Source organism: Pipistrellus hanaki (genome assembly GCF_964339955.1).
Source record: "Pipistrellus hanaki genome assembly, chromosome: 7".
NCBI lineage: Eukaryota > Metazoa > Chordata > Mammalia > Chiroptera > Vespertilionidae > Pipistrellus > Pipistrellus hanaki.
This window is the reverse complement of record NC_140509.1, coordinates 49,602,906-49,628,477: the sequence shown is the minus strand read 5'-3', so window position 1 is coordinate 49,628,477 and position 25,572 is coordinate 49,602,906. Positions and strand designations below refer to the sequence as shown.

The 25,572-nt window shown below is 36.4% G+C and overlaps 1 protein-coding gene across 6 annotated transcripts in view; it reads left to right on the top strand.

Annotated features, from left to right (window-relative positions):
- The first annotated feature begins 361 nt into the window (after positions 1–361).
- The window catches only part of ASCC3 (activating signal cointegrator 1 complex subunit 3), a 216,905-nt gene continuing 191,694 nt past the window's right edge, over positions 362–25,572 (top strand). Inside the window, exons 1-4 of one of the 6 annotated variants that reach the window (XM_084889357.1) lie at positions 362–635; positions 9,067–9,222; positions 10,298–10,448; positions 22,340–22,899. In XM_084889357.1, the coding sequence (XP_084745483.1) occupies positions 9,133–9,222; positions 10,298–10,448; positions 22,340–22,899 (801 nt within the window). In that variant the 5' untranslated portion in view covers positions 362–635; positions 9,067–9,132. Of the gene's footprint in view, positions 636–666; positions 848–6,310; positions 6,390–9,031; positions 9,223–10,297; positions 10,449–22,339; positions 22,900–25,572 lie in introns of those variants that run through there. The other 5 variants (XM_084889353.1, XM_084889355.1, XM_084889356.1 and 2 more) reach the window with 5 other exon arrangements.

The following is a 25,572-nucleotide window of genomic DNA, read 5'->3' as shown; positions in this document are numbered from 1 at the left end:
TTTTAAGTGTGTCCTTTTGTGCCTGCAACCAAGGTACATGCCCTAGACAGGAATCGAACCTGGGACCTTTCAGTCTGCAGGCCACGCTCTATCCACGGAGCAAAACCGGTTTTGACCCTCCTTTGCTTTTAAGAGGAATGATTATCTCCTTGTCTTCACTCCACAGAGCAGGGCGGGAGGGAGACTCGACCCAATCCAATGATTGCAGGGTTAGACTCTTAACCCTTGGCGGCCCCAGGCCAGGTCCCGCGCTGAGCTCCGCGGGCCGGGGGCGGGGCGGCGGCGCGCGCACCGGCGGGGGCGGGGCCGGCGGGGGCGACGTGCCTACGTCTGCGCCGCCGGCCGCGGGCGGGTGACGTGTGGGCCGCGCCGGCCCCGCCCCCTCCCTCCTCGCCGGGTCTGTCAGTCTGTCCGGCCGTGGCAGTCGGGCCGTCCGCGCGTGCTGCGTCCTGGCCGGGGGAGCGGAGCGGGCAGGCCCGGCGTTGGGGTGCGGACGAGGGCGCGGCGGCCGCCTGGCACCCTCCGCTCTGCCCGCGCCCCGCCCAGCGCGGGGAGGGAAAGGGAAACCGAAAGGGAGGGAGGCGCGGAGCCGGCGCCGGCGGAGGGATGGGGAGCGCGTGAGCCCTGGTCCGGAGGTGAGGAGTGGGGCGGGGAGGGGAGGCGGGCAGTGCGGGGAGGGGAGGCGGGCGGGCCGCCCCGGTGATGGGTGATGTTCCCCTGCCCGGAGGCCGGCCCCCAGCTGTCACCCTCGGCGGGACCGTCCCGGCCGCCGGCGGTTTCCTCCCGGGCTGGGGTTGGGTACGTGGGGGCTGGGATCGCAAAAGGGACCGAGCCACCGACTTCCCAGGTGTGCGGCCACGGAGTGTCCGCCCGTGTGCTGGCTTTTCTTCCCGTGTGCGGGTCCTTACTTTTCATGTGTTGGTGTGTGTGTGTGTGTGTGTGTGTTTCGTTCCAAAGTCCTGGTAACTTTTTTCTTTACGGAGATTCTGGGAGGGAATGCTGCTGCTTCCTTGTGTTTTTTGTTTGTTTGTTTTGTATTGTTTGTTTGTTTTGTTTTGTTTTTTACCCCTACACTGGAAAGTAAATAGACTGGGGAGGGAGTTGACCATAGTGAATTGTGAGTGAATTTGGCAATCGGGTAATCTAGAATGTCGTTTAGAAATAAGAGAGGGAGTGTGTGTGTGTGTGTGTGTGTGTGTGTGTGTGTGTGTGTCTCCCACCTGGTTTCTTATCACAAATGGGCTTATTCATTGAATGCAGGGTGTTCTTGTGCCCTGCTGTTCTTCGGTTTAAAAGAAGCATAGTTGTAGTGGCAGCTAAAAGTTTGATATGAATGAAGTCACATGGGCAGTTCTAAATAGTAATCATGTCTTCTGTTTTTTCCTTAGGTAAGGTTAGATTGAATTAGCTGATATTGCCATCACCAGGTTTCATAGATTGAAATCATTTCTCTCATTTCCAAAGTGTCGTTGAAAGTTACAAATTCTTAACTTTTGCTTCAATTCTGCATGGTGCTCCTGTTCTTCTTCCATTTGTAACGATAGTTATAATGATGGTTGTAATGACAGTCTTGCATTAGAACAGGTTTCCCTAGAGATGCCAATTAAATGTAGGCGGAATCATTTTTATTTGATTGAATTTATTTTTCATGATTTAGCTTGCTTGATCCCTGCTGAACAGTTTTCTTTTGCCACTAAAGTTTTCTAGCATTTTCAAATACTTGCTAGGTCATTTTGAAATTGTCACTGATTTTTGAAATCAAGTTACTCGGTTTGTATAGCTAAGAAACATGGCATGCAAATAGGATAAAGGAAAACTTACATTCCATTCCAAGAGAAGAATGCTTACTGACAGGAAAAGTTATCTTTTTAGAAAAATGTCTTTACTTTTTAAAAAGTGAGTAAAATGCTTAACAGGCTACATCAGATGGAACAATATAAAAATGTTAAATTCTGATCTTATTTACAATAAAAATAAATACCCTTCCATCTTGATTTAAGGAACTTATAAAATTCTACATGAATGATTTATAAGAAGAAATGAATATGAAGGTGATACTTCATTTGCAAAAATAAGTTTAGTATGTTTTCCCCCAATGTTGCATGCATTTTCTAAAATGAGGCCTGCTTAGGTAGTACCTTGAAGACTCACTAAATAGTTTTTTTTCTTAGCATTCTTTAAGGAGTGAAGGAAACTTTGCAAAAATATTAGTACTGTCTCTACTCTAGGGTTTGAAATGGTAAGGAATAACTTAAAAATCATTTCTGGAAAGCTTCACAGATTAATGCTCTGAGTACACGTCATTGAACAAATATTTATTGAGCTCTTGGCCCAGGCAAGAACCATGCAAAATACCAGGGAAAAGCAACACATACACTACTTCTTCACGGTAGGAGATTATAATCACGGTGCTGGCTTTGTGAGACTATTCAGTGAATTCATTTCTGGCAAGGAAAAATACTCACGTAGGGCCAGTGAATGCTCCCTCGATCAACCCGAAGCTTGCAAAATGAAGGCTTTGTCTCTGATTTAAAGAAAGTGAAAAAGTCACTGATTTTGGCCATCAGCTTGGAAAAAAATGAGGGAGTTTGAAGAGTGACTGGTTTTACTTCAATTTTTTTGGAGCTCTTCTGTTTGTATTTATTAGAAACAGCACACTGGAAGAACATTGCTGGAGTTCTGAATCCAATGGGCGTTTGGCCACATTTCTTGACATCATTTGACTTGGTTGACTATACTTCTTAAAACCCCTTCTTCCCAGGGTTTTGGAGATACCACACTTCTGGGTTGTTTTTTGTTTTTGTTTGTTTGTTTGTTTTTTTAACCAGGTTTTTTTTTTTTTTTTTTTTTTTTGTCTTCTGTAGAAATCCTCTTTTATAGACCTTTTCTTCAAAGGCTCATGTGCTGCCACCTCTCGCTGCCTTTTCTTCTCAGTCTACACAAAAATCCTTGGGTGATTTTTTTTCTCTCTTCTCATGGTATTCCTCATGATTCTGATATTTAGATCCTAAACCAATCTTCTCTCTTCCACACCCGAATATTCAGTCTTTACTGTACATTTCATACAGACAATATCATAGAGACATCTCGAATTCAATTTGTTTGTGATTGAATTCATGATATTCCTGCCATTCCCATCCCCATAGTTCAGTGAATTGTACCATCATTCTGATCTATAAATGTGGAAGTCAGCCTTGATTTTTGCCCTGTACCCCACCACAAATGTAGATAACCAGAACAAGCCAAATAGATTTTATTTAACCACTTGATTCATCCACTCTCTTCTGAATCAGTGTCATGACTTCAGTTCAGGAACCCATCCTCTTTGTTTTTCATCTGGATTGCTGCAGTAATTTTCTAGTACCTTTCTGTTTCCCTAACTTGCCTTCCTGTGGTCCGTGCCTTTTACTGCAATCACGGTAATCCTTATTAAACACAGCTCAGGTCAAAAACACTTTGGAAAACTTTTTTACTATCAAAATAATTTCTATACAATGTAACTTAGGAGGTCCTTCATGACCTGGTTCTTACCTCTCTCTCCAGCTCCATCTCTTATCACATTACTCATTGACCATGATACTCATTCATCTTTTCAGTTCCTTGAATGTGAACTGTTCTTACCCCTGAGCTGGAATATGTTGCCCTCTTGACCTGGCCAACTCTTCATTCTTGAAGTCTCAAATATAAGAAAACTGCTTCTCCTTCCCAACTCTTTTTATTCTGATCATACTCTCCACTGACTGCTTTTTCAGCGGTTTTCTTTTGTATTGACATAGCTTGTTTAATTGGCTTGTCTTCCCCACCAGACTATAAGCATCATAAGGGCAGGCACCACAGTGATTTTGCTCACCCTGGCCACCTGCCTAGCATGTAGTAGAAATACTAGTCAAGAAATTTCAGTTAAATGAGTGAAAGCTGTTTTTACATTCTACTATGATTTTCCTTCTGAGCCCACTCCCACCCTAGAGTTTCTAACAAATACCGACTTTTTTCTTACCCTTGCTTTGGCTTTTCTGCTCTGTTAGCTTGAGATTTCAAAAATGTTTACCTGACCACTAATTTTAGAATTAAATGCATGGGTGTGGGAGTTTTTGAGTTCTTTGAGAAAAATGACTTAGTGAGTTGAATAAATCACATTAGATTTTGATTTCTTTTATTAAATTTGGAGTAAATTTAGTTTGTAGAACATCTTATCTCAAGAACTGAAATACAATAATCAAATAATTAAACTAATTTCTATGAAAATATATTTTGAAGTATTGAAATAAAGATGATATAAACATTACAAAAATAAATACATGGAAATCCAGAACTGTAAATATGGTCCTTTTTTGGTGGCAGCTTTGGCCTCCCTTTATCCTTTTTGTCAATCCAGCCAGCCAGCCATTATGCACATATTTATTGAAAACCTACTATGCAGCTATTTTAGGTGGCTGTGGATACTGAAATGAACAAAGCAAAGTTCCCACCCTCATGGGACTCATTCTCATGGATGAAGCTGACACAAATATGATTTTTCTAATATCGTCACTGTAAAAATTATGAACCAGCAATCCACAGAGAAATGATTACTTTAGTATTACACAATTTAAGGTAACCTACAATTTTTAAAACATCAGAGAAAATGAATTTCAAAAATAAGTTCCTAAGGTTTGATGCTTTATGAGGTATGCTTCTTTCAGTATTAAATTTTAAAAGTTGGAGGTGTCATTGGCAAAACCTGTTTTTCCTCTGACTTGTAGTGTATATAATTTATGCTAAGAAAAAAATGACTTAGAATATGAAAAGGAATGAGAAATATCTGACCCTTTTAAACATCTTTCAGTTTAGGAAGCTATAACAGTGGTTGGAATCTGGTAGGGAAATGATGGGTCAGGGCACATTTCTGACTGACATAACATAAGGGAGGAGAGTACCCTGTTTTTATAAGAAATAAACATTTATTCATAAATATTGAAATGAATAATTCAAATCAGAATGTTAAATAATGGTCACAATACTTGCTTTTAGAAAGTTCAAGTAAAGCATTATTAAATGCAATATTGTAGCACAATAGAATTTCTTACTATCTATATGTTTGTTCTGGTTCATAATACCTAATTACCCTGTTTCCCCGAAAATAAGACAGTGTCTTATATTAATTTTTGCTCCCAAAGATGCACTAGGTCTTATTTTCAGGGGATGTCTTATTTTTCCATGAAGAAGAATACGGTACACATTTATTGTTAAATGAAAATAAAGGAAATTTATTACCTGTATATGGTACGGTAGTACGGTAGTTGTCAACACAAACCAGACAAACTGTGAATCCTACAGTATCAAGAATTTACTCATTTATTCAATGACAATCATGTCATCATCTTCTTGAACATCATCATAACAATCCAATTCCTGAATTTCCTGGTGAATTTCTTTCAGAATCAGTGGACCAAATCTCTCATGTTTAGCCTAGGGTGGGCCTTATTTTCGGGGGGATGCCTTATATTTCACTCAGAAGGAAACCTGTAAGTAGGTCTTATTTTCGGAGGATGTCTTATTTTCAGGGAAACACGGTAATACTAAAGATTCCTTCATAAAGAACAAGGAAACGTAATTCCTTAGGCTACAGAATGAAGGACTGACATCTAGCAGAAAAGCTTTCCTTACCATTTGTTAAGAGTAAAATTAATATAACTATAGGGGTCTTCTGTAATACAAAGGCAGTTTGGTTTATGGTTATGAGCCTGTCTAGGTTTAGCCCGTAGGGGACCTTTAAATTAGAAAAATTGGGTTATTATTAAGTAGTTGGGGTATAAGAACCTCATACAAATTTTATTTTTAACAAACCATTGTATATTTTGATTTATATAAAAATATATACAGGGTGGGACAAAAGTAGGTTTACAATTATGAGTATTTTGCAAAACAGTTTATTCTTGTTTTAGAATATATAATTTGTTGCATTATTTTCCAGACGGGTAACTGTAAACCACACCTTGTTTGTATGTGTTTATCTTTCTTTCCCTCTTTTTCTGTTGTCCATGCTCCAAGTCTGTTTCCTAATTTTATTGGACACTATTCAAGAGCAGTTGCTTCTTGCTTAGGAATGAATTAGGATCTAAAGTGAACTTTTTGGGTGGGAATAGAGAATAATTAAAATTTCCCTTGAAAATTCCTTAGTACACCAGGTTGTCATAACATACTCTCTCTCAGTATGTCCTGTACAGTATGTTTTTCCTCTAGACTTGGAACTATCACAATTTCTTCAGATGATCCAGGTGAACAAATTGGCTTATGTTTAATGGCCATGTTGTATGTTCTTTCTTAGAAGGGAACAGTATTTTAAACATTGGAGTCATGCAATGCAGCAAGATGTTCACGGTTTAGATACATATGGTGATTGAAACAGTGTAAGGGAGCACTGTATCTTTTTCTCCATTCATCTAGAACATGTTTCAGTATGGGAAATAGTGGGCATAGTCTCCAGAATTATTATTTTTGTCTGTTTATACTATACCTTTTATTTGCCATATTGTGTTTGACTGATTCAGATAATTACATGTGACTCCACTACTACATTAATCAATAAGGTATAATATAAGTAAGGAATAGAAAGTAAAAATTTTAGGATTTACTATAAAATATGACCTCTTTTTGAAGTTGCATAATAGAGGATTATGTATGTAAGGCTGATGTTTTTTGAATTCTGAGCTTGATAGTGCCCCATCTCAGTGCCATCTGATCTGCTGATTCAGAAAGTTGGGGGTGATTCAGAAAACTTCCCAATTTGAGAAGCCCTCCAGCTGACTTTGAAGGACACTAAAGTTTGAGAATGTCTTCTCTGTGCTCTCCACTGACTCCTGCTTTGATTTCTTCTTTCACATAAGCCAGAAAGTGTTATTTTGTAAAATACAAATGTGATTCCCTGAATCATCTTGTTTCCAGAAATGCTTTCCAAAATTCATTCCCAATGGGTAGTTAAAATTCAAAATGGATCATTTTGCTTTCCTGATTAAATTTTTTAAGTATGATATAGAGAATCCAACTGCTCTTTTTCCCAGCTGTTCTGATACCATTTCCATTCTTATTTGCAATGCAGTCATTTGTTTTTCTGATTTTGAATTTTATTTTGCTCAGTAAATGTGACCTATATAGTGGGTCAGCAAACTAATTTGGTCATCCTCAGCCCAGGAATGAGTTTTATACTTAAGTGTTTTAGAAAAAAAAAAGAATAAAACTAAGACTATGCAGAGGGCAGAGAAACTACATGGTGGCCTGTCAGACCTAAAATATTTACTCTCTCTTTAGACAGGAAAATTTTGCTGATCCCCTGATCTAAATGATGCTTAATTGTTGAAACTTATTAGATTTGCTTTATGGCCTAGTAGACATAGACATTTTAAACTGTTACTGATGTATTTGAAAAGAATATGTATTTTTCTAATCACTAGGTACTGTATATGTTCATTAAATTAAACTTATTCACTTTACTTTATTGTAGTTTATGTCAGAAAATCTGTTGCTGATTTGACTGAGCAATAATTGATCAATTATTGAACTTTTACTTTGATGTTGAACTTGTCACTTTCTTTTAAGATCTACTTATTTTAATGCAATTTCAACTTTTTTCATTTCTGGCACACATAAACCAATTACTAAAATTTGTGGCACAACAAAGAATGCATTATATTTTTTGCTGATCTAACCAAAACGAAAAAGGTATAATTTTGATTTGTTCACGCTGGACAGCTGTTGTTTCCTTGGCTCTTGTCATTGTTTATTTAGCAAGCTAAGGGACAGAGGTCAGTGACCTTGACCAAATAGTCAGGTATTGCATGCTTTAAAAATTCTTGTGGCACACCAGTTGAAAATCCCAGGGCTGGACAGTTCTTTGTTGTCAGGAAGCTGTTTTGTGTATTATAGGGTGTTTAGCAGAACCACTGGCTGCCCACCAGAAGCTAGTAGATTCCCCCCCCCCCCCCCCCCCCACGTTATGACAACTTAAAATGTCATCAGATATTGCCAAATGACCTACAAGGGGCAAAATAGCCCTATTTGAGAACAGTTTTAAGGGCTTGTATAGTGTATGTGAACATTCTCCAGGGAGCCATGCCAAATTTTGTTATAATAAGCAATCTTGAACCAGGAAGAGCTCAAGAGTGTCCCATAGATAAGGACTCCCCTCAGTAAATACTATTAGTCTTTTGCTAGGAGGTTAGTTGTTAGTTGTCAGGGGCTAAACAAGGAGATTAGATCAGGTCATCTGACTTTTTTCCTTCCCTGGGAGTTCTTTCCTTCCTCCCCCAGCTTCTTTAATTCTTTCCTCTTCTGTTCTTTCTTTAGCTTCTCTGTTACCTTTATCTCCTTTTCTCCCCTTTTCTTTCTTTTACTGTATACCAAATCATTATTGAGTGACAAAAACATGAACCTTACTCTTTGTGGGGTGACACAACACATAAATAAGTAAATAAAGAAGGAAATGTCAAATATTAATTAGTACTATAAAAGAGAATGGGAGTTTTGTGCTTTGATAACAGTAACTGAGTAGTTGCCCTTTCTTTGATTGAGAAGTCAAGAAAGGCCCCTCTCAGGAGGTATCTTTTAAGCCAAGAACTTTTGTGTCAAGGAGTCAGCTATATGAACATTGGAAGAGCATTCTGAGCTGGGAAACACTAATGCAAATGCATTTAGGTGGAAACATGCTTTAAAAAACAAAACCAGTGAGACTTTGAAAGCAAGGGGTAATGTGAGATGAAATCAATGAGCATAAAACAGTATTGGAGAAAATGCTTTCTTTCCTCTCAGCATTATTGTCAGTAGTAATGTAGTATGTGAGACCTGTACTTGGGAATCTGTAGAACTTATTTTTAAGTAGTGCTAAAGTAGTACCCACCACACCTGTTTTGCTTGTTTGTTTCTTTTCCCCAACATAGCTACTATGTTATAAAAAAATAAACAAGTTCACGGGTACAAAAATGTGTTGAATTTTATTCAACATTGGTAGCAGTTGCTTTTTTAACTAATTGTGTTTATTTTTTTTTCTCTTGGACAGGTCAATTTGATTCCTCTCTCACCTCCTCCCAACAGATAAATATCATACTGTTTTGTTTCAGTTTTGGGTTCTCATTGTATGGATCACTGATTGAATTATAGATGGCTTTACCTCGACTCACAGGAGCCTTGCGCTCCTTTTCAAATGTCACCAAGCAAGATAATTATAATGAAGAAGTGGCTGACTTAAAGGTAAATTTTTAAAAAATGAAAACCATCATAAAGGACATGGGCAAATATTTGACATTTTTTTCCTTAGTTCTATGTGATTAAAATGGTATGTTTTAGCTACTGAGAAGGGAAATGTGTATACCAGTGTTTACTAATGGGAATATATATCTTAAGCATTTATGACTGACTATATTGTTAAAGAGAATAATCAGAACTATGGTATAGAATACTTTGTTATTTTTTCTGTTGCTAAGGTTACTGCCAGTTTATTTTGTAATTTAATCCAGTAATTTACCCCTGGATTATCTTAAGTTTTTGGGTCTATAGTAAGATTCTTATTTGATGGAGAGAAACAATGGTCTATACCTGTGGTTGGCAAACTGTGGCTCGCGAGCCACATGCGGCTCTTTGGCCCCTTGAGTGTGGCTCTTCCACAAAATACCACGGCCTGGACGAGTCTATTTTGAAAAAGTGTTAGAAGAAGTTTAAGTTTAAAACATTTGGCTCTCAAAAGAAATTTCAATCATACTGTTGATATTTGGCTGTTGACTAATGAGTTTGCAGACTACTGGCCTATACATGGGAAAGATGAATTTTATTCTTTTAAACTCAGTATCTGGTCTCATAATTGACTTTTGTCTGGTCATTATAGTTGAATTTATAGTCCTAAAGGTATATGAACTTATGAAGAAATGAGCTATATAATATAGTCTATGAAGGAACTTGCTTTGGTCTAAGCTTTGTTAAAAAAAAAAAAAGGCAGAAAAATTGAGAAGAGGTACACATGGGATGTTACTTATTGTCATCTTAATGTAGAACTTTTTGCTTTTTATTTTGCTGTACGAAAATAATTTCATAATGATTATCCATTGTGATTGTACCTATAAAAAGCTTTTATTAAACATATCTTTTAACAAATGAGATTCTTTTTAAACTTATTCAAGTAAGGTTCCTTCTTGGAGCTGTAAATTTGGATGAGAATAGATACAGCTTTGAATTTTTGTGTTGTATAATGTAACGTAAAATACACGCTATAAGTGATGAATTTGAGAAAACCTTGAACTAACATGCCACTGTATTTTGCTATGTGTTTCAGATGAAGCGATCTAAACTTCATGAACAAGTTGTAGGGCTGGACCTGACGTGGAAGAAGATAGTAAATTTTTTGAATGAAAAACTGGAGAAGAAAGAAATGCAAAGTATAAATGAAGACTTAAAAGATATATTGCAGGCTGCAAAACAAATAGGTATTGTTTTGTTTTATTTTTTTTAATAGGTCACTAAGGTGCAAAAATATATTTCTTTTAAATTAGAGTGCAAGGCTAAAATTTCCAAGCAAGTTTTCATAATTATGAAAGACCCTCTTCTCTTTTAAGGAGCATAGGATACAGTCAGGGAGGCAGAAGTAAACAATTATAATACAATCAAACATGAGGAGTTTATAGGAATTTAGAGTTTGAAAACCACTATTTTGAAGTAAGGAGAGGGTGAGCTAAAATTTTAATGCAGCTTGAGGGACCCTTAAAAGCCACGTAGCTCGGTCTAGCTGAACTTCACTTTAATTTCGATCATACACTAACAATTTCAACAATTAATTATACTTAGAGGAAATTATAATTTGAGATTGTAATTACTTATGCTTAACATGCTACTATTCCCAAGGTTGAAAACAAAACAAAACAATGAGTTTGTTCATTGACATTTATAATTTCAGAATCTGATAACTAAAAAGCATAATTAAACTATGATAGTTCTAAATTTTTCACATGCAAGTTTGTTACTTATAAAAGGTTCAGACCGATACTCTTGACCCTGTGTAACTGGCCTCCACCTTTCTCTCTGACTTCATCTCATCCGTGCCTTCACTCACAGTGCTTCAGACACATGGTTTTTTTCTCTTTTCCTCAGACCCACTAAGTTGGTACTTATTTTGGGGTCTTTGCACTGCTGTTTCCCTTGCTGAGAATCTTCTTCTGCCCTAATTTTAGAGTGGGTAGATGCTTTCTTGTTAGTCTGAATTCCCTTAAAAAATTATTTTCTTAATGATCCTCACTAACCATCCAATCTTACGATGTTACCTGGTCATTCTTTATCTTATAATCCTTGGTAACATTTTCTCCATAAAATTTATCATTATTTTATTTTTGCTTGTTTGTTTATTATCCATGTTTTAGGAATAGGATATAAGTTTTATGAGAATAGGTCCTTATTTTTCTTGTTGAACACTCCATCCTCAGTGCTTAGAGTAGTGTTTGCATATTTTAGGATCATCGTGAAGTTTCACTTGATAAATAAAAAAAGTTTTCTCAGGTGATTTCTTAGTTGAGGGGAGACTTAAATCATTACCATATGCTAGGTTGGCAGGTTTCTTTCTTACAATGGCTTTGAATGGTATTTTTGGTATATTTTATATACATAATGAAGGCTTCTTATTTTTGCTCATTAGATCTTTAAACTTATTCAAATATTTTGACTTTGATATGTCATTTAATTACTATTGGTTTGCGATATAATATATTATTGAATTTAATACCCTCATTGTTTTAAGTTGTAAAAGTACAAATGAATGTCATGTATGTTTTTGCATTTAGTTGGTTTTCTGAAATTCAGGAGCTTTAGTAAAAATTGAATTTGCCGAAGCCTAGGTGAAATAGAGCACATTTTGAAGAAATTTGTGATAGAATTTAGCATGGAATTACACTTTATATTTTAAAGATATAGAGACAATTAAGTTCATTGGAAAATAGTAGGGAAAAGCAGTCTCCAGTCTACATGGATCACCTTGACTGCAATCTAATCCTCTGGGCTTCCTTGTCAGATGTTAGGGCCACTGCGGGGTGGCCTGATAAAATACTTCTCAAAAACTGTAGTGTTTTTTCTCTTCAGGAGTTCCATTATAAAAATGCCTCAGAAGACTTAGCAAAAGCAGTTCTAAAATATTGAGCTTTTTTAGTTCCGTGACTAAATTAGTTCTTCATATAAATGATGTAGAGATTATGATTTTTTAAAAAATAAACTTTAGATTCTTCCCAAATGTCTCTGACAAGTCAAAAATCATTGTTTAAAATCCAGTCATTAAATGTAATGCTAGGAGTTTTGCCTGTTGGTGAAACATCTGATTCATATTCAGGGACTAATCTATTGACTGATATGTTTTAGAAATTGATTATTTTGAAATGTAATGTTTCAGAAGAATATTTTCATGACATGAAATCTTAGGGGTTGGACTTAGGTAAATGCTCTGTTATTTATACTTTTTAATGCTATGTTTAAGTTGAGTAACTTAGTTTTAGTGAAACTAATAGTTGACTGGTAGTCAACTACTCTTTCTGAAATCCTAGATTCTTTATGTTCCTTGTAGTCCAAGGCCAGGGTATGAAAATACTGCTGATGCTGGAAATGTAATTAAAACTGGCAGCTTTGAAAAGATTAGTCTCATGGTAAATATGTCTTTGTGATTTCTCTTATGTCACTCTTTCAGCACATATATTTTTGGTGTGATTGAATTAAAAAGAGAGTAAGAGAATAAAGAACAATCATTTATGTTTTAATTGAGTGTGATATAATAATCTGAGATACTTGTTTAAGAACATGTACATTGACTAGTTAGAGTGATAAGTATTTTAAGCTGGTGGGGATATCAGGGAACATGTCCAATCCCTTCATTTTGTATGTGTAGAAACAGGGCTCATAAAGGTTAAGTAAATCCCCTAGTTGATTTGTGGTGAAGTTAGGCCTGGGCCCAAATTTTAACATAGAAACATGATGGAAATCCTAATTCCTTACTTATAGTCAAAGGTCAAGTCCTGTCAAATCTACTTTTCAGCTACTCTTAAACTCACTTTCTCTATATACTTACCATTGCCCTGGTTTAAGCTTTTACCATCTGATGTTTGAACTACTTCATTAGCCTATTTCCTCAGCTTTATTTCCTTATTCTGCTTCTGCACTGTGGCTAGACTGATCTTTGTAAAAAGCATGCAAAGCTCATGTTTATTCCCAGCTTACTCTTTAGAACAAATTCCTTAAAATGGACATTAGAAAAGCTGCTGTATGAGTTGAGACAATGTACCTTTTCATCTCTTTGCCATTCTATCACATGGAAGCTTTACTCCTAACATATGCAGTTTGTACTATTTTAATTTCCTGAACAGTGCTTAGGTTGTTTTTTTTCCTCCTTGTTATGTACGTGGCTCAGTAACTTTCCCCATTGTATTCTTCTGGGGAAATGCTCCTCATCTTTGAAGAAATAGCTTAGCTTCATTTATGTCCTGTTATTCCTTGGTAATCTTAGTAGATAGTGTTCCATTAGATTATCACCCATTCTATGCTTTTTTAGAATACCTTATCATTATTTAAGAATTGTTTACACCAGTCCTTTCCTTGGTGGAAATAATATTCTGGATTTATCCAAATACTCGTTGTAGACATAGCTATCTCCTCTGTGGATTTTGAAGGAAAAACATAGTCATATTAGCCTATCTTTTATGCACAATGAAACTTTGTCAATACATTTTATGTGCTTCAAGTAAAAATCCTTTTGAAAATAAAGAGGTTAAGATTGAGAGTGGCAGTTAGTAAAATTCATCATGTACTAGACATGTATCTCTATTAGAGTTCTGTTTTTTAAAAAAAATATATTTTATTGATTTTTTTACAGAGAGTAAGGGAGAGAGATAGAGAGCTAGAAACATCGATGAGAGAGAAACACTGACCAGCTGCCTCTTGCACACCCCGTACCGGGGATGTGCCCTCAACATGCCCTTGACCGGAATCGAACCAGGGACCTTTCAGTCCGCAGACTGACGCTCTACCACTGAGCCAAACCGGTTTCGGCTCTATTAGAGTTTTAAATTATTATAGAAGGTTGACTTTCCACTATTTTAGCATAGGAGTTTTAAGATTTTCACAGCATAGATAGAAACTAGAATGGGGGTAAAAATGGTGGGACGTCACAGAAGAACCTGACATTTCCTTAATCAGCTCTGTAACTGAATTTCTCTCAAGGCCAGAACAGGGTGATCTAATGATTTTACTCTGATCTGGATACAGAACAGGACTCATTCATAACTGAACTAGTTTTTTTTTAGTTTTTTTTTTAAGTATTTATATTATTTTATTATACACAGACCTATTTGTTTTGCCTTCTCTACTTTATAACCCCTGTTTTATTTGGGCTTTGATGTTTTTATGCATTTTTACCTTTAATAGTCTTATCTTTAAGAAAAGTACAAATCAAAAGGTAGGTTGGACATGACTGACTTATAAAGTGTGGTTTAGGGCATTTGGGATTCTATTATGTTTTTCAAGTTGTTGAGGAAATAAAAATATAAAAAGTGAGGAATCGTAACTGAGTATGGAAAGCATTTTATAAATCGATGATTGCAGAAGGAGGTATATATAGATATTAGTAGGAATTGACAATTCTGTCTATGGAAATAAGAGTATGCATATCCTAAGTAATAAAAGGCTAATATGCAAATTGACTGAATGGCAGAATGACCGATTGCTATGATGTGCACTGACCAGGGGCCATACCTTCAATGTAGGAGCTGCCCCCTGGTGGTCAGTGTGCTCACAGAGGGGGAGTGCCTTGCAGCCAGAAGCCAGGCTCATGGCTGGTGAGTACAGCAGCCGTGGTGGGAGCCTCTCCTGCCTCCGCAGCAGTGCTAAGATTGCCCAACTGCTGGCTTAGGCACACTCCCTGCGAGGAGCGGGCCTAAGCCATCAGTCAACCCCCGAGGGCTCCCAGTCTGAGAGAGGGCGCAGGAGACCTGGCTGATAAACCCCCCAAGTGCACGAATTTCATGCACCAGGCTTCTAGTAAATAATAAAGGCCTATTGGGTATAGAGTGAAGCAGGAGGTTTTTCATGCGTATTTGTAAAAAACAACTATCTTGAAAATTGTAGATTCCAAAAAAGTTCAATGTTCCATTTGACATAAACTGGCAGATGAAATAATTTGGAATAGCTCTCTGCTGAGAATAATTAGAAAAACTGTAAAATAGAAAACAGTTTGACCACATCATATTACTTCTGAAGCAATAAAAATTATGTGGCCAAAATCTGACAGCATAAATAAACCTAGAAAATCTATCCTGGTATTTGGGCCACTTTTATCTGAAATTGACTGTCTATTCCAGAGGAGGAGGCCAGATAAAAAGGGAGGATGAGAAGATGAACAGAGCTCTTGACAGAGGACTAAGATGACAAAAATGACTAAATAGACAAAGGAGGAAATAGAAAATCTGAATATTTGACTGTTAAAGAAATTGAATCTGTAATTAAAAACCTTCTCACTAAGAAATCTATATATGCCTCAATGTCTTTATACGGAATTTCCTATATCATTTAAAATGATATGATGGTATTGTAGATTAAAGGAGTTTACAAGCATATAATAATCAAATGTAATGTACTGTCCTTGATTGGGCACAAGACTGCTAATAGCTGGCCTTTCTTTCATGTCTGTTGCCTTTGCTCACCATGTCTGTGTGACTTCTAGCCATCATATCTCTGCACTAGATGTTTCCTACTTCAGTTTTTGAGAATTGATTATGTTGCTAGATTTTCTAACAATTGAATTACCTTTGCATTCCTGTAATAAACTATAGTTACTTATACTGTATTTTTAGATATATGGATATATACAGTAAGTTAATGTTTAGAATATTTGCAACTATTTTTTTGTATTATCCTTATTTCATTTTCAGTTTTAACTTTTCATAAAACTATTTTCTTATAGCATAGGATAATTTCAAGTTATGAGTTAATATATACAGTACACATTTAGTTCTGTCATTTACTAGTGAGTAGCTAATATCACTAACCCTGTTTTCTCACATATAATACTAGAGGCCCGGTGCATGAAATTCGTACACTGGGGGTAGGGTGTGGGGGGAGGATGTCCCTCAGCCCAGCCTGCACCTCCTCCAATCTGGGACCCCTCGGACATCCCTCTCACAACCTGGGACTGCTGGCTCCCAACTGCTCACCTCCCTGCCAGCCTGATCACCTCATAACCATTCCCCTGCCAGCCTGATCGACACCTAACTGCTCCCCTGCCAGCCTGATCGCCCCCAACTGCTCTCCCCTGCCAGCCCAGTTGCCCCAACTGCCCTCCCCTGCAGGCCTGGTTCCCCCCAACTGCCCTCCCTCCCCTGCAGGCCTGGTTGCCTTCAGCTGCCCTCCTCTTTGACTACATGGGGATGGCCATCTTGTATGAGGTTGTGAGGGTCAATTTGCATATTACCTCTTCATTATATAGGATGGTGATAGTACTTCTTTGTATGGTTGGTGTGATGTGAAGCAATACTACAAAGTGCCTAGAGTACAGCTTGGTAAGTGGCTGTCAGTCAATTATTTTATTATAGTCTAGATCAGAGGTCTTCAAACTACGGCCCGCGGGCCACATGCAGCCCCCAGGGGAGTCTGATCCTGCCCGCCAGGTTTTTTGGGCAGTGAGCGCAGCCAAGGTGTTACAGTAGGGATTAGTAGTTCATATAGTCCGGCCCTCCAGCTCTCTGAGGGACCGTGATCTGGCCCCCACTTTAAAAAGTTTGAGGACCCCTGGTCTAGATGTACCAGTAGCCATTGATAGACAAATAGCTTAACTGTGTGGCTATGATAGATGTGCCCAGTGATGATGATGTACAAAAAGGGGAGGAACTCTTGTGTTACTCAGGAAAGAATTCATAGAGAAGGAACTTAGAGAGAATTAGATTGTGTTTGTTTCAGGGACAGAGTTGTTTATAAATGTCTATATCACAAGAAAAATGACAAAGAACTGAATAACTTAATGAAAATCATAGATGACTTTGCAAATATATGGGCTGTATAAACAGGCAGTTCAGATTATGTGGGGATATGACAAAACAGCTATAAATTGAATTGCTATTGTAGCAGTGGCAAGTGATAGAAATAAGATCAACTCTTCACAGTTTAGTTTATCAATATATTATTCTTCATTTACACATTATTATGATTCCTTAGCATAAGAAAATTTATACTGTATTCCTCAGTAGAGGCATTTTTGTACCTCTACTTGTAGTTAAAAGTTGTAATTAATTTTCTTTATGGTACTGTCAAGGCTATAACTATATGTTTTATATGGATGCTACACTGACATGTATACTTTATATCATCTTTTTATATAATGCTTTTTCCTTGGATGTTAAAATTTTATTTTAAATGCCAGTTAAATCTCAGTGAGCTATGTGATTTGTTCAAAGGTAGTTTATTCCCTTGGAAATTCAAGTTGTAATTTGATGCAGGATCTTATAGTACAAGAAATGGTAACATAGCGGCTGGATGCCGACTTAAAGTCTACACTGTAAGATGAGTATCCACATTTTGTAGTGAATATACATACAATTAAATGACTAACTCTGAAAAATTGGTGAATTGTCTTGGCCTCTCTTTATTATAATCTCTTGTACTACTACTAATCTTTTTCTCTATCAAATATGTTTCTCTCTTTGCTTCCCTTTCATTATTTGCTCACGATGAAAGCAGTAGATAATTTCTATTAAAGTGCAGGAATAATGTTAGCATCTAAACAGTTTCTTCAAATTACTGTATTGAATATTTCTTGAGTACTTTGCCTATTTAATGCAAGGTTTTCCTGGAGGATTTTTGATGTACAAGACTGACACTGAAAAATAAATGGAGCTTGTTATTTAAGTTATATTGGGTCGGCAACTAAGTAATTGCGGATTTTTTAAAGAAAATCAAAGACAATTTTTTCATGGAACTAAATAACTTTATTCTGTAATGTATTGCCCATTTTTATCAATGACCTTTTGCCATCTTTCAGGCAGCATCATAATCCCACGTTCAAAAAACTTCTGGTTTTTATTAGCAAAAAACTGAATCAGGTACGATTTGACATCATCATCATTATTGAAATTTTTACCATTCAAGGAGTTTTGTAAAGATCGAAACAAAAAGTAATCAGATGGTGCAAGGTCAGGACTATATGGTGGATGTGGCAAAACATCCCAACCAAGCTCCATTAATTTTTGCCGAGTGACCAAAGATGTGTGTGGCCTTGCATTGTCATGATGGAATACAACACCTTTTCGATTTGTCAATTCGGGCCGCTTTTCTTCAACTGCATTGTTTAATTTCGTTAGTTGTTCAATGTAGACATCAGAATTGATCGTTCGGTTGGGTGGTAAGAGTTCAAAGTAGACAATTCCTTTGTAATCCCACCAAACTGATAACAAAACCTTCTTTTGATGAATATCAGCTTTTGATGTTGTTTGAGTTGGTTCACCTGGCCTGCTCCACGATCTTTTCCGCTTGATATTGTTGTAAACAACCCATTTTTCATCGCCAGTTATCAGTCGTTTTAAAAATGGGTCATTTTCATTACATTTCTTTAGCAAATCGCAGCTGCTAATGTGTTGCGTTAACTGTGATTCTTTCAGTTCGTGAGGAACCCATGTATCGAGTTTTTGAACATAGCCAAGTTGTTTTAAGTGATTTTCAATGCATGTATGTGATACATGAAGCTTCTCTGCAATCTCACGTGTTGTACTGTGACAGTCTGAATTGATTATTGCTTTGATTAGGGTGTCATCAACTTCAACTGGACGACCAGAGCGTTTTTCATCTTTGAGTGAAAAATCACCAGAACGAAATTTGGCAAACCAATTTTGACACTGCCGTTCTTTTAAGGCTTCGTCACCATAAACAGCACATAACTTTTTATGAGCTTGCGATGCGTTTTCCCTTTGCGGAAATAAAAAAGCAAAATATGACGAAAATGTTCCTTTTGATTTTCCATTTTTCAACTAACGCCAAACGAAAACTACAAAACAGATCAAAAAACTTTTTTTACTGATTAACAGCTGAATAGCCAACTATCAAATAACAAAATGTGTTTTACATTTGTACTACGTCTGCAAACTAAAAATTCAACTGAAGCCATATATGTATGAAACCCGCAATTACTTAGCTGCCGACCCAATATTACTTAGCCAATTTTAAATTTATATCACATAAATTGTTCAGTTTATTCCCCCAAAAGCTATATTGTAAATGCTTACCTCTATTAGTTTGTTTGATTATTTGAAAAATGGTATAATGCAGAATAGTGAAGATTTTAACTGGTTAAGGAATTCATTTGTTGAAAACTTCTAAACTGGGTATTTATCAATTAAGGATGCAAACAGTTGATGGATATTTTTACTTGATTAAAATGCCCTACTCATTCCTTATAAGGAACTTCTCAACTATTAGAGTGAGCTATTTAAAAAGTTACAATTTACAACTCTTTAATTCTTAATATTTTGCAAAGGAAAATATAAAAGTAAATTGTATGTTGAGGATGACATAGTCATCACTGAACTCTAATTTTAGAAATTTCTTTTATAATAATGCTACAGTAATCAGTTACCAATTATATCTTTAGTTTACCATACATTTCACATACTAGTATGTCTCATTTGCTCTCAATATAACTGAAGTGGACAGGGCAAGTATTTATTAATAAAAAGTTTTCTCATGAGCTTTAAATGTATATCTCTTTAAAAGATCCACTGTCTACTAAATTCTTCATAAAATATAAAGGGAAATGAACAAAAAATAGGTTGCTTGTAAACAAGATTCTCAGTTAATCCAACACATTTAGTTTTGGCTGTAGTGTAAGATAAGGTGACCCGACGGTCCCGATTTTTAACAATTTGTCCCGAGTCCCGCGGCGTTTTAAAAAGGTCCCGATGTTTGTTAAAAATCTTTACAAACATCGGGACTTCTTTACAATGCCCCGGGACAAATTGTTAAAAATCGGGACTGTACCGCCAAAAGCGGGACGTCTGGTCACCTTAGTGTAGGAACACATGTACATGACTACCTATTACAAACTTCCACCCCGGAAGGCACCGCTCTCATTTTCCAAGCCTGCCCTGCCCCTCCCCTCGTTATTTCGGTGCGTCTGCAAAGGGGTGCTGGTGCAGCCAGCGGATGGAGAAATGCAGAAACACTAGGGCTTCCCTTCTCATTCCCTGCTGATTGTTAAGGGGAGGTGGGCCTGCCAGAACTTTGACAAGTCAGACATCTAATTGCATTTATTAAGATTTTTTTTTTCCTGTTTTACAAACACCTATTTCCAGTCAACAAAGGATCTAAGTGCTGGCATCACAGGTGGGCTGTACCACCATATTAGGTGGTCCTTTGTGAGCTGGGCCACATTCCTTGCTCCTATCCCTGCTCCTATCCGGGCTGCCCGCTCTTCCGGGTCTGCGGGCAGCAGCCGGGGCGCGGCATTGCGTCATCACCCGCTGGCGGAGCGCTGGGCCGCGTGTCGGCGTGTCCACGTGTCACCGCGGGCGGGGCCGGCGTGTGGTCGCGGGGCCACACGGAGGGACCATCTCACGTGCTGTGCTCTAGCACTCCGGAGGAATTGTGTTCCGAGTGCAGTACTTTGGTTTCCTCGTTAGATGGTAAACAGAAGCTAGTGCTTCTCAAAAGTTGGTCTTTCCGGACTCCTGACTAGCGCGGTGCAGAGATTCACTTTTGAGAAATTACTTTGTGGTGTGAACGCTTGTCCGTTCTCAGCAGCCCAACTCTGAGATGTGGAGCAGGTTGTGCAGGAGAGTTAGCAAGGGTGTTAACGTTTGTGAAGAAGCGTTATTCAACTAAGATTACAATTTTAGCAGGATATAGGAAGAGATACAATGGAGATGTGTTTTCTTTTCCTTAATTTGGATTAATAATTACCATGTTTTAAATTCCAAACCGGAGGGAATTTGTCAGAGAGGCACATTCTCAGGCCCCATCTTAGGCGGCGTGAATCTGAAACTGAGACAGAAGACCCACAGTCTTGGTTTTAACAAGAACCCAGTGATTCTGATGTACAATTTAAGGTGTTTTTTTTGTGAGTGTTTGTTTGTTTGTTTGTTAATCCTCACCGAGGACATGCATGGATTTCAGAAAGAGAAGAAGGGAGGGAGACAGAGAAAAGTCAATGTGAGAGAAACATTGATCTGTTTCTCCCTAATGTGCCCCACCTGGGGATCGAACCTGCTACCTTTTGGTGTATGGAACAATTTTTCAACCAACCACGCCACACTGGCCAGGGCTTGAGGCACATTTTATTTGAGAACCAACGGTCTAAGGAAATATTGTTTCATTCTATTTATATAAGCAAATTAGTATATGATACAGTAAATAGATATTAATTTCAAACATTTTTTATATTTTCTAAAAATTATGTCATTCTCAGAATTATTGTCCTCAAAAATATTTTCAGACTAGAGAGTTCTGAGAGACATTTTCCATTATATAATTAATAAAATTCATAGAAATCATTACTTAATTACTAAAAATAGTTTATAATCAGACGTATCTGAGTTGAGGCATTTATTCCTCAATCTTCTTTGAATAACATTTTCTAAAACCTCAGTGGAGAACCACATTAATTTCATTTTAAAAGTTAACCATATCCAATTAAGTTTCTGACTTACAGTAGCTTGTGATCAAAGGAAAACACTTTCTTGTGATATTTCCTTACTAAGCAAGATTTTGTTAAAATCTATCTTTCCTGAATATTCTATCCTAGAAGTAGTTTTAAATAATAATGATTAAGCCAACTGTGGATAGTTTTGATCAAAGGATTTTGATTCACATGAATCACATGAATTTATTTTTTTCTTAACAAAGTTTTAGTTTACTCTGAAGAAATCCAAACACTTAATTTGAAAAGATATATGCATTCCTATGTTCATTGCAGCTTTATTTCAATAGAAAAGATAATGGAAAAGTGCGCATCAATATGATTTTTAAAATAGCATATTACTTGGCCATAATAAAGAATGAATCATACCATTACTCATCAAATAAGTTTTTAAAATTTGGTTTTAAATAAGTTTTAAAGAGAGGTAAAGTGTTATTAGTTTCTCTGTTTAGATATAGAATAATTACTGACAATGGTTTGCTTACCTAATACAGTTCTTTGAAAATTTGGGAATGCACTTGAAAGGAGCTTTTCTGCTCTTAAATTGGTTTATCTTTACCAGGATGTTTTTACTGCTGGATTTATCCAGAAAAATATTATTATTAGTTTGTTTTTTTTAAATGGTTACTTGAACTATGATTCAGTTGAGCTAATACTGTTTCCTTTGTCTTTTAATAGTTGGAATTGAAAATGGGAAAGAAGCAATTGAAAATGCGGCTGCATTTCTCTTCAAGACATTTCACTTGAAGGACTCTGTTGGTCACAGTGAGACAAAGGCTATCAAACAGATGTTTGGTCCCTTCCCATCATCATCTGCCACTGCAGCTTGTAATGCTACCAGTCGGATTACTTCTCATTTCCATGAAGACAGTCTTGCTGCTCTTTTCCAGATGACACAAGAGGAATGTGGTGATAGAGTTTTCTTTGGTAGTAATTTAACATTCTCATTTGACATGTATGATTTGGACTACTTTGATGAGCTGCCAATAAATGGTGAACCTCAGAAAACTATAAGCCTAGATTATAAGAAGTTTCTGAATGGACATTTCCGGGAACATTCCACCCCAGAGGTCAAACCTATGGAGAAAACAAATGACTCCTTTTTGTGGTGTGAAGTTGAGAAGTACTTAAATGCAACTTTAAATGAAATGGCTGAAGCAACAAGAATAGAAGATCTTTGCTGTACTTTATATGATATGCTTGCTTCTGTTAAAAGTGGTGATGAACTTCAGAATGAGGTATAGTTGAAGTTATTGAAGTTTTACACTAATGTGAACTATCTTATATGAAATAGCTTTTTTTAAACATGGGTGGTGAGCAAAAAAAAAAAAAAGGTACTTCTTAATATTGTGCTTTTGTTTGATTAGGTTGCCATCTGAGGGAAGACTATACTTTTTGGTACTTATTTGCATTATAAATGTTTCCAGAATCTTCTGAAATTTTGATTTAGAAAAATTAGTATGATTTAATATAGTGATTTTCAGACTTTTTGTTCTCAAAACTTCTTTACACTTTTACAAATAACTGAGGACCTGATAGAGTTTTTCTTTATGTTGTTCGTATACTCCATTGATATTGTGTTATAAATTAAAAAAACACACAAAGTTTTATATAGTAAATGCTTTAATAATTGTTTACAAAATCATTTAAAATAATACTAAATCTAATTTATACTCCATGGAAGATTATACTCACCTTATATGTATGGAAGGATGAAAAATAAAGAGGCAAATAATATTTTAGTTATATTATGAAAATAACTTTGAGCTCATGGCTTCCTGAAAGAATCTTGGAGATTTATACTACACTTTGAAAACTACTGATCTAATGTGTATACTGCAGTTTGGTCAGAAGAATATAGTGATGTTTTTGGAATAGAGTATTTAAAATATTGTGTAGAACTATTAACATTAATGCTTTATGAAAAGGTTTTCCTATTAAGTGTTATACATTGTTTTGTTTTTTTTAATGTGTTTTTTTTAAATTGATTTTTAGAGAGAGAAGAAGGGAGAGGGTTAGAGAGATAGAAACATTGATCAGAGAGAAACATCATCAATTGGCTGCCTCCTGCATGCTCTCTAATTGAGCCCAAATACCCCGACTGGGAATTGAACCAACAACCTCTTGATTGAAGGTTTGATGTGCAATCACTGAGGCACATCAGCTGATCAAGTATTATACATTCTTACTAGTAGTCTTAGTAGACTTAGTACTGCTGAACAATAAGGAGGATACTTAATTTAATTAAACTCATAGGTTTAATTAAAATAGTGTCCTTTCAGCTATGAGGATGATATATGTGCTACTTTTTCTATATTCATTACACCAAGTAATTAGAAGAGCCCTTTCCCTAATCCTAAGTTTTAAATAGATAATCTGCCATTTGGTAAAATTGTACTTTAAAACTTAGAGAATGTATTGTAGAATTTTTCTACGCATAGTATTTGTATGTCTAGTATACTATCCAAATGGTGATATCCATATAATAAGGTGTACTAATTTAAGGAAGAGTTTCTTTTTTAATAAGACATCCTATGGAATATGATGGAAGTTATATATATTTTTTTGTTCTTAGTCTTTGTATTTGGATGCAATTGTTCAGTGCTAGCAATCCATAGATCTAACAATACTGACATGTAGAATGCTTTTCACCATCTTGACTTCAAAGATATCAAACTTTCAGTTGTTTTGCCAGTCTAAAACAACTACTCTAATAATTTCATAGGAAAAAGTATTGTGATTAGTTTGACACTTGAACAATGTAATTACAACCCTGCTGACTCTCCCATGCAGTCCAAAATCTGTGTTATAACTTTTGATCCCTCTCCCCAAAATTAACTACTTATTTCCTACTGTTGATTGGAAGCCTTACCAATAACATAAACAGTTGATTATCACATACATATTTTGTATGCTTTGTCTAGTCTATACTGTATTCTCATAATAAACTAAACTAGAGAAAGTTAAAATCATAAGGAAGAAAAAATATGTTTACAGTATTTATTGGAAAAAAATGTGTATAAGTAGACTCTCAGTTCTCAAACTCATGCTGTTCAAGGGTCCACTGCATTTTCTCATGATACTTGGTGAGTTCTGTTCTTTGCTCTGTTACATTGCGCTGTGTTGATGTTAAGCTTGTATTTAAGTAAGTTAAGTAGTTTTCACAGTCTACTACTTAAATCTTGTTCTTTTTCTTTTTTTTTAATTGGGGGGAGGGGTTACCTTTATCTAGCATTTCTGTTTTTCTTTATTATTTCTCATAGATAACAGGGATTCTGAGATCAAATCCGGGAGCAGTTCCTAAATCTTGGAATATGATGCATCATGGTGTGAATATCTGAATTTATTTGAGGAGGCTAGGTTATTCATTACTACTTTTCCCCTTACCATAGGTAGCATTCAGTGCTTATGATATGCTCTTTCTTGTTATAAGCTCATATTAGGAGAAGATGCAAGCAAAGTGAGAATGGACTGCTTCTCTTGTCTTCCCCAAGGAAAGAACATGACCTGATTTTATTTCCTTGCTTCATACATTTGATAAAAGGACTTTGTTATTTCTCCCAGTTTCGTATGCCTAGATTTTTTTTTTTTTAGAGATTTAACCTTAAAGACCCTACTATTATAGGTTTTGAATCACATTTGTCAATATGTTCATTCTTTTTGTGTTTTTGCTACATTTCTCTCATATTCCTCTAATTTTTTTCAGTTTATGGCTACTGTGTCAGCCATTATGTTTTATTATAATCCAATCATTGTTTCTCTCTCTCTCTCTCTCTCTTTTTTTTCTCTTCTCAGTGTTGTGGTGGAAAATAGTTTTTTTGTGCCATATAATACCACCTATTCTTAGCACAAGTTTGCTAATTTTTCTAATTTAAAAAAATATATCATTATAAAATATTTAGAGCACACAG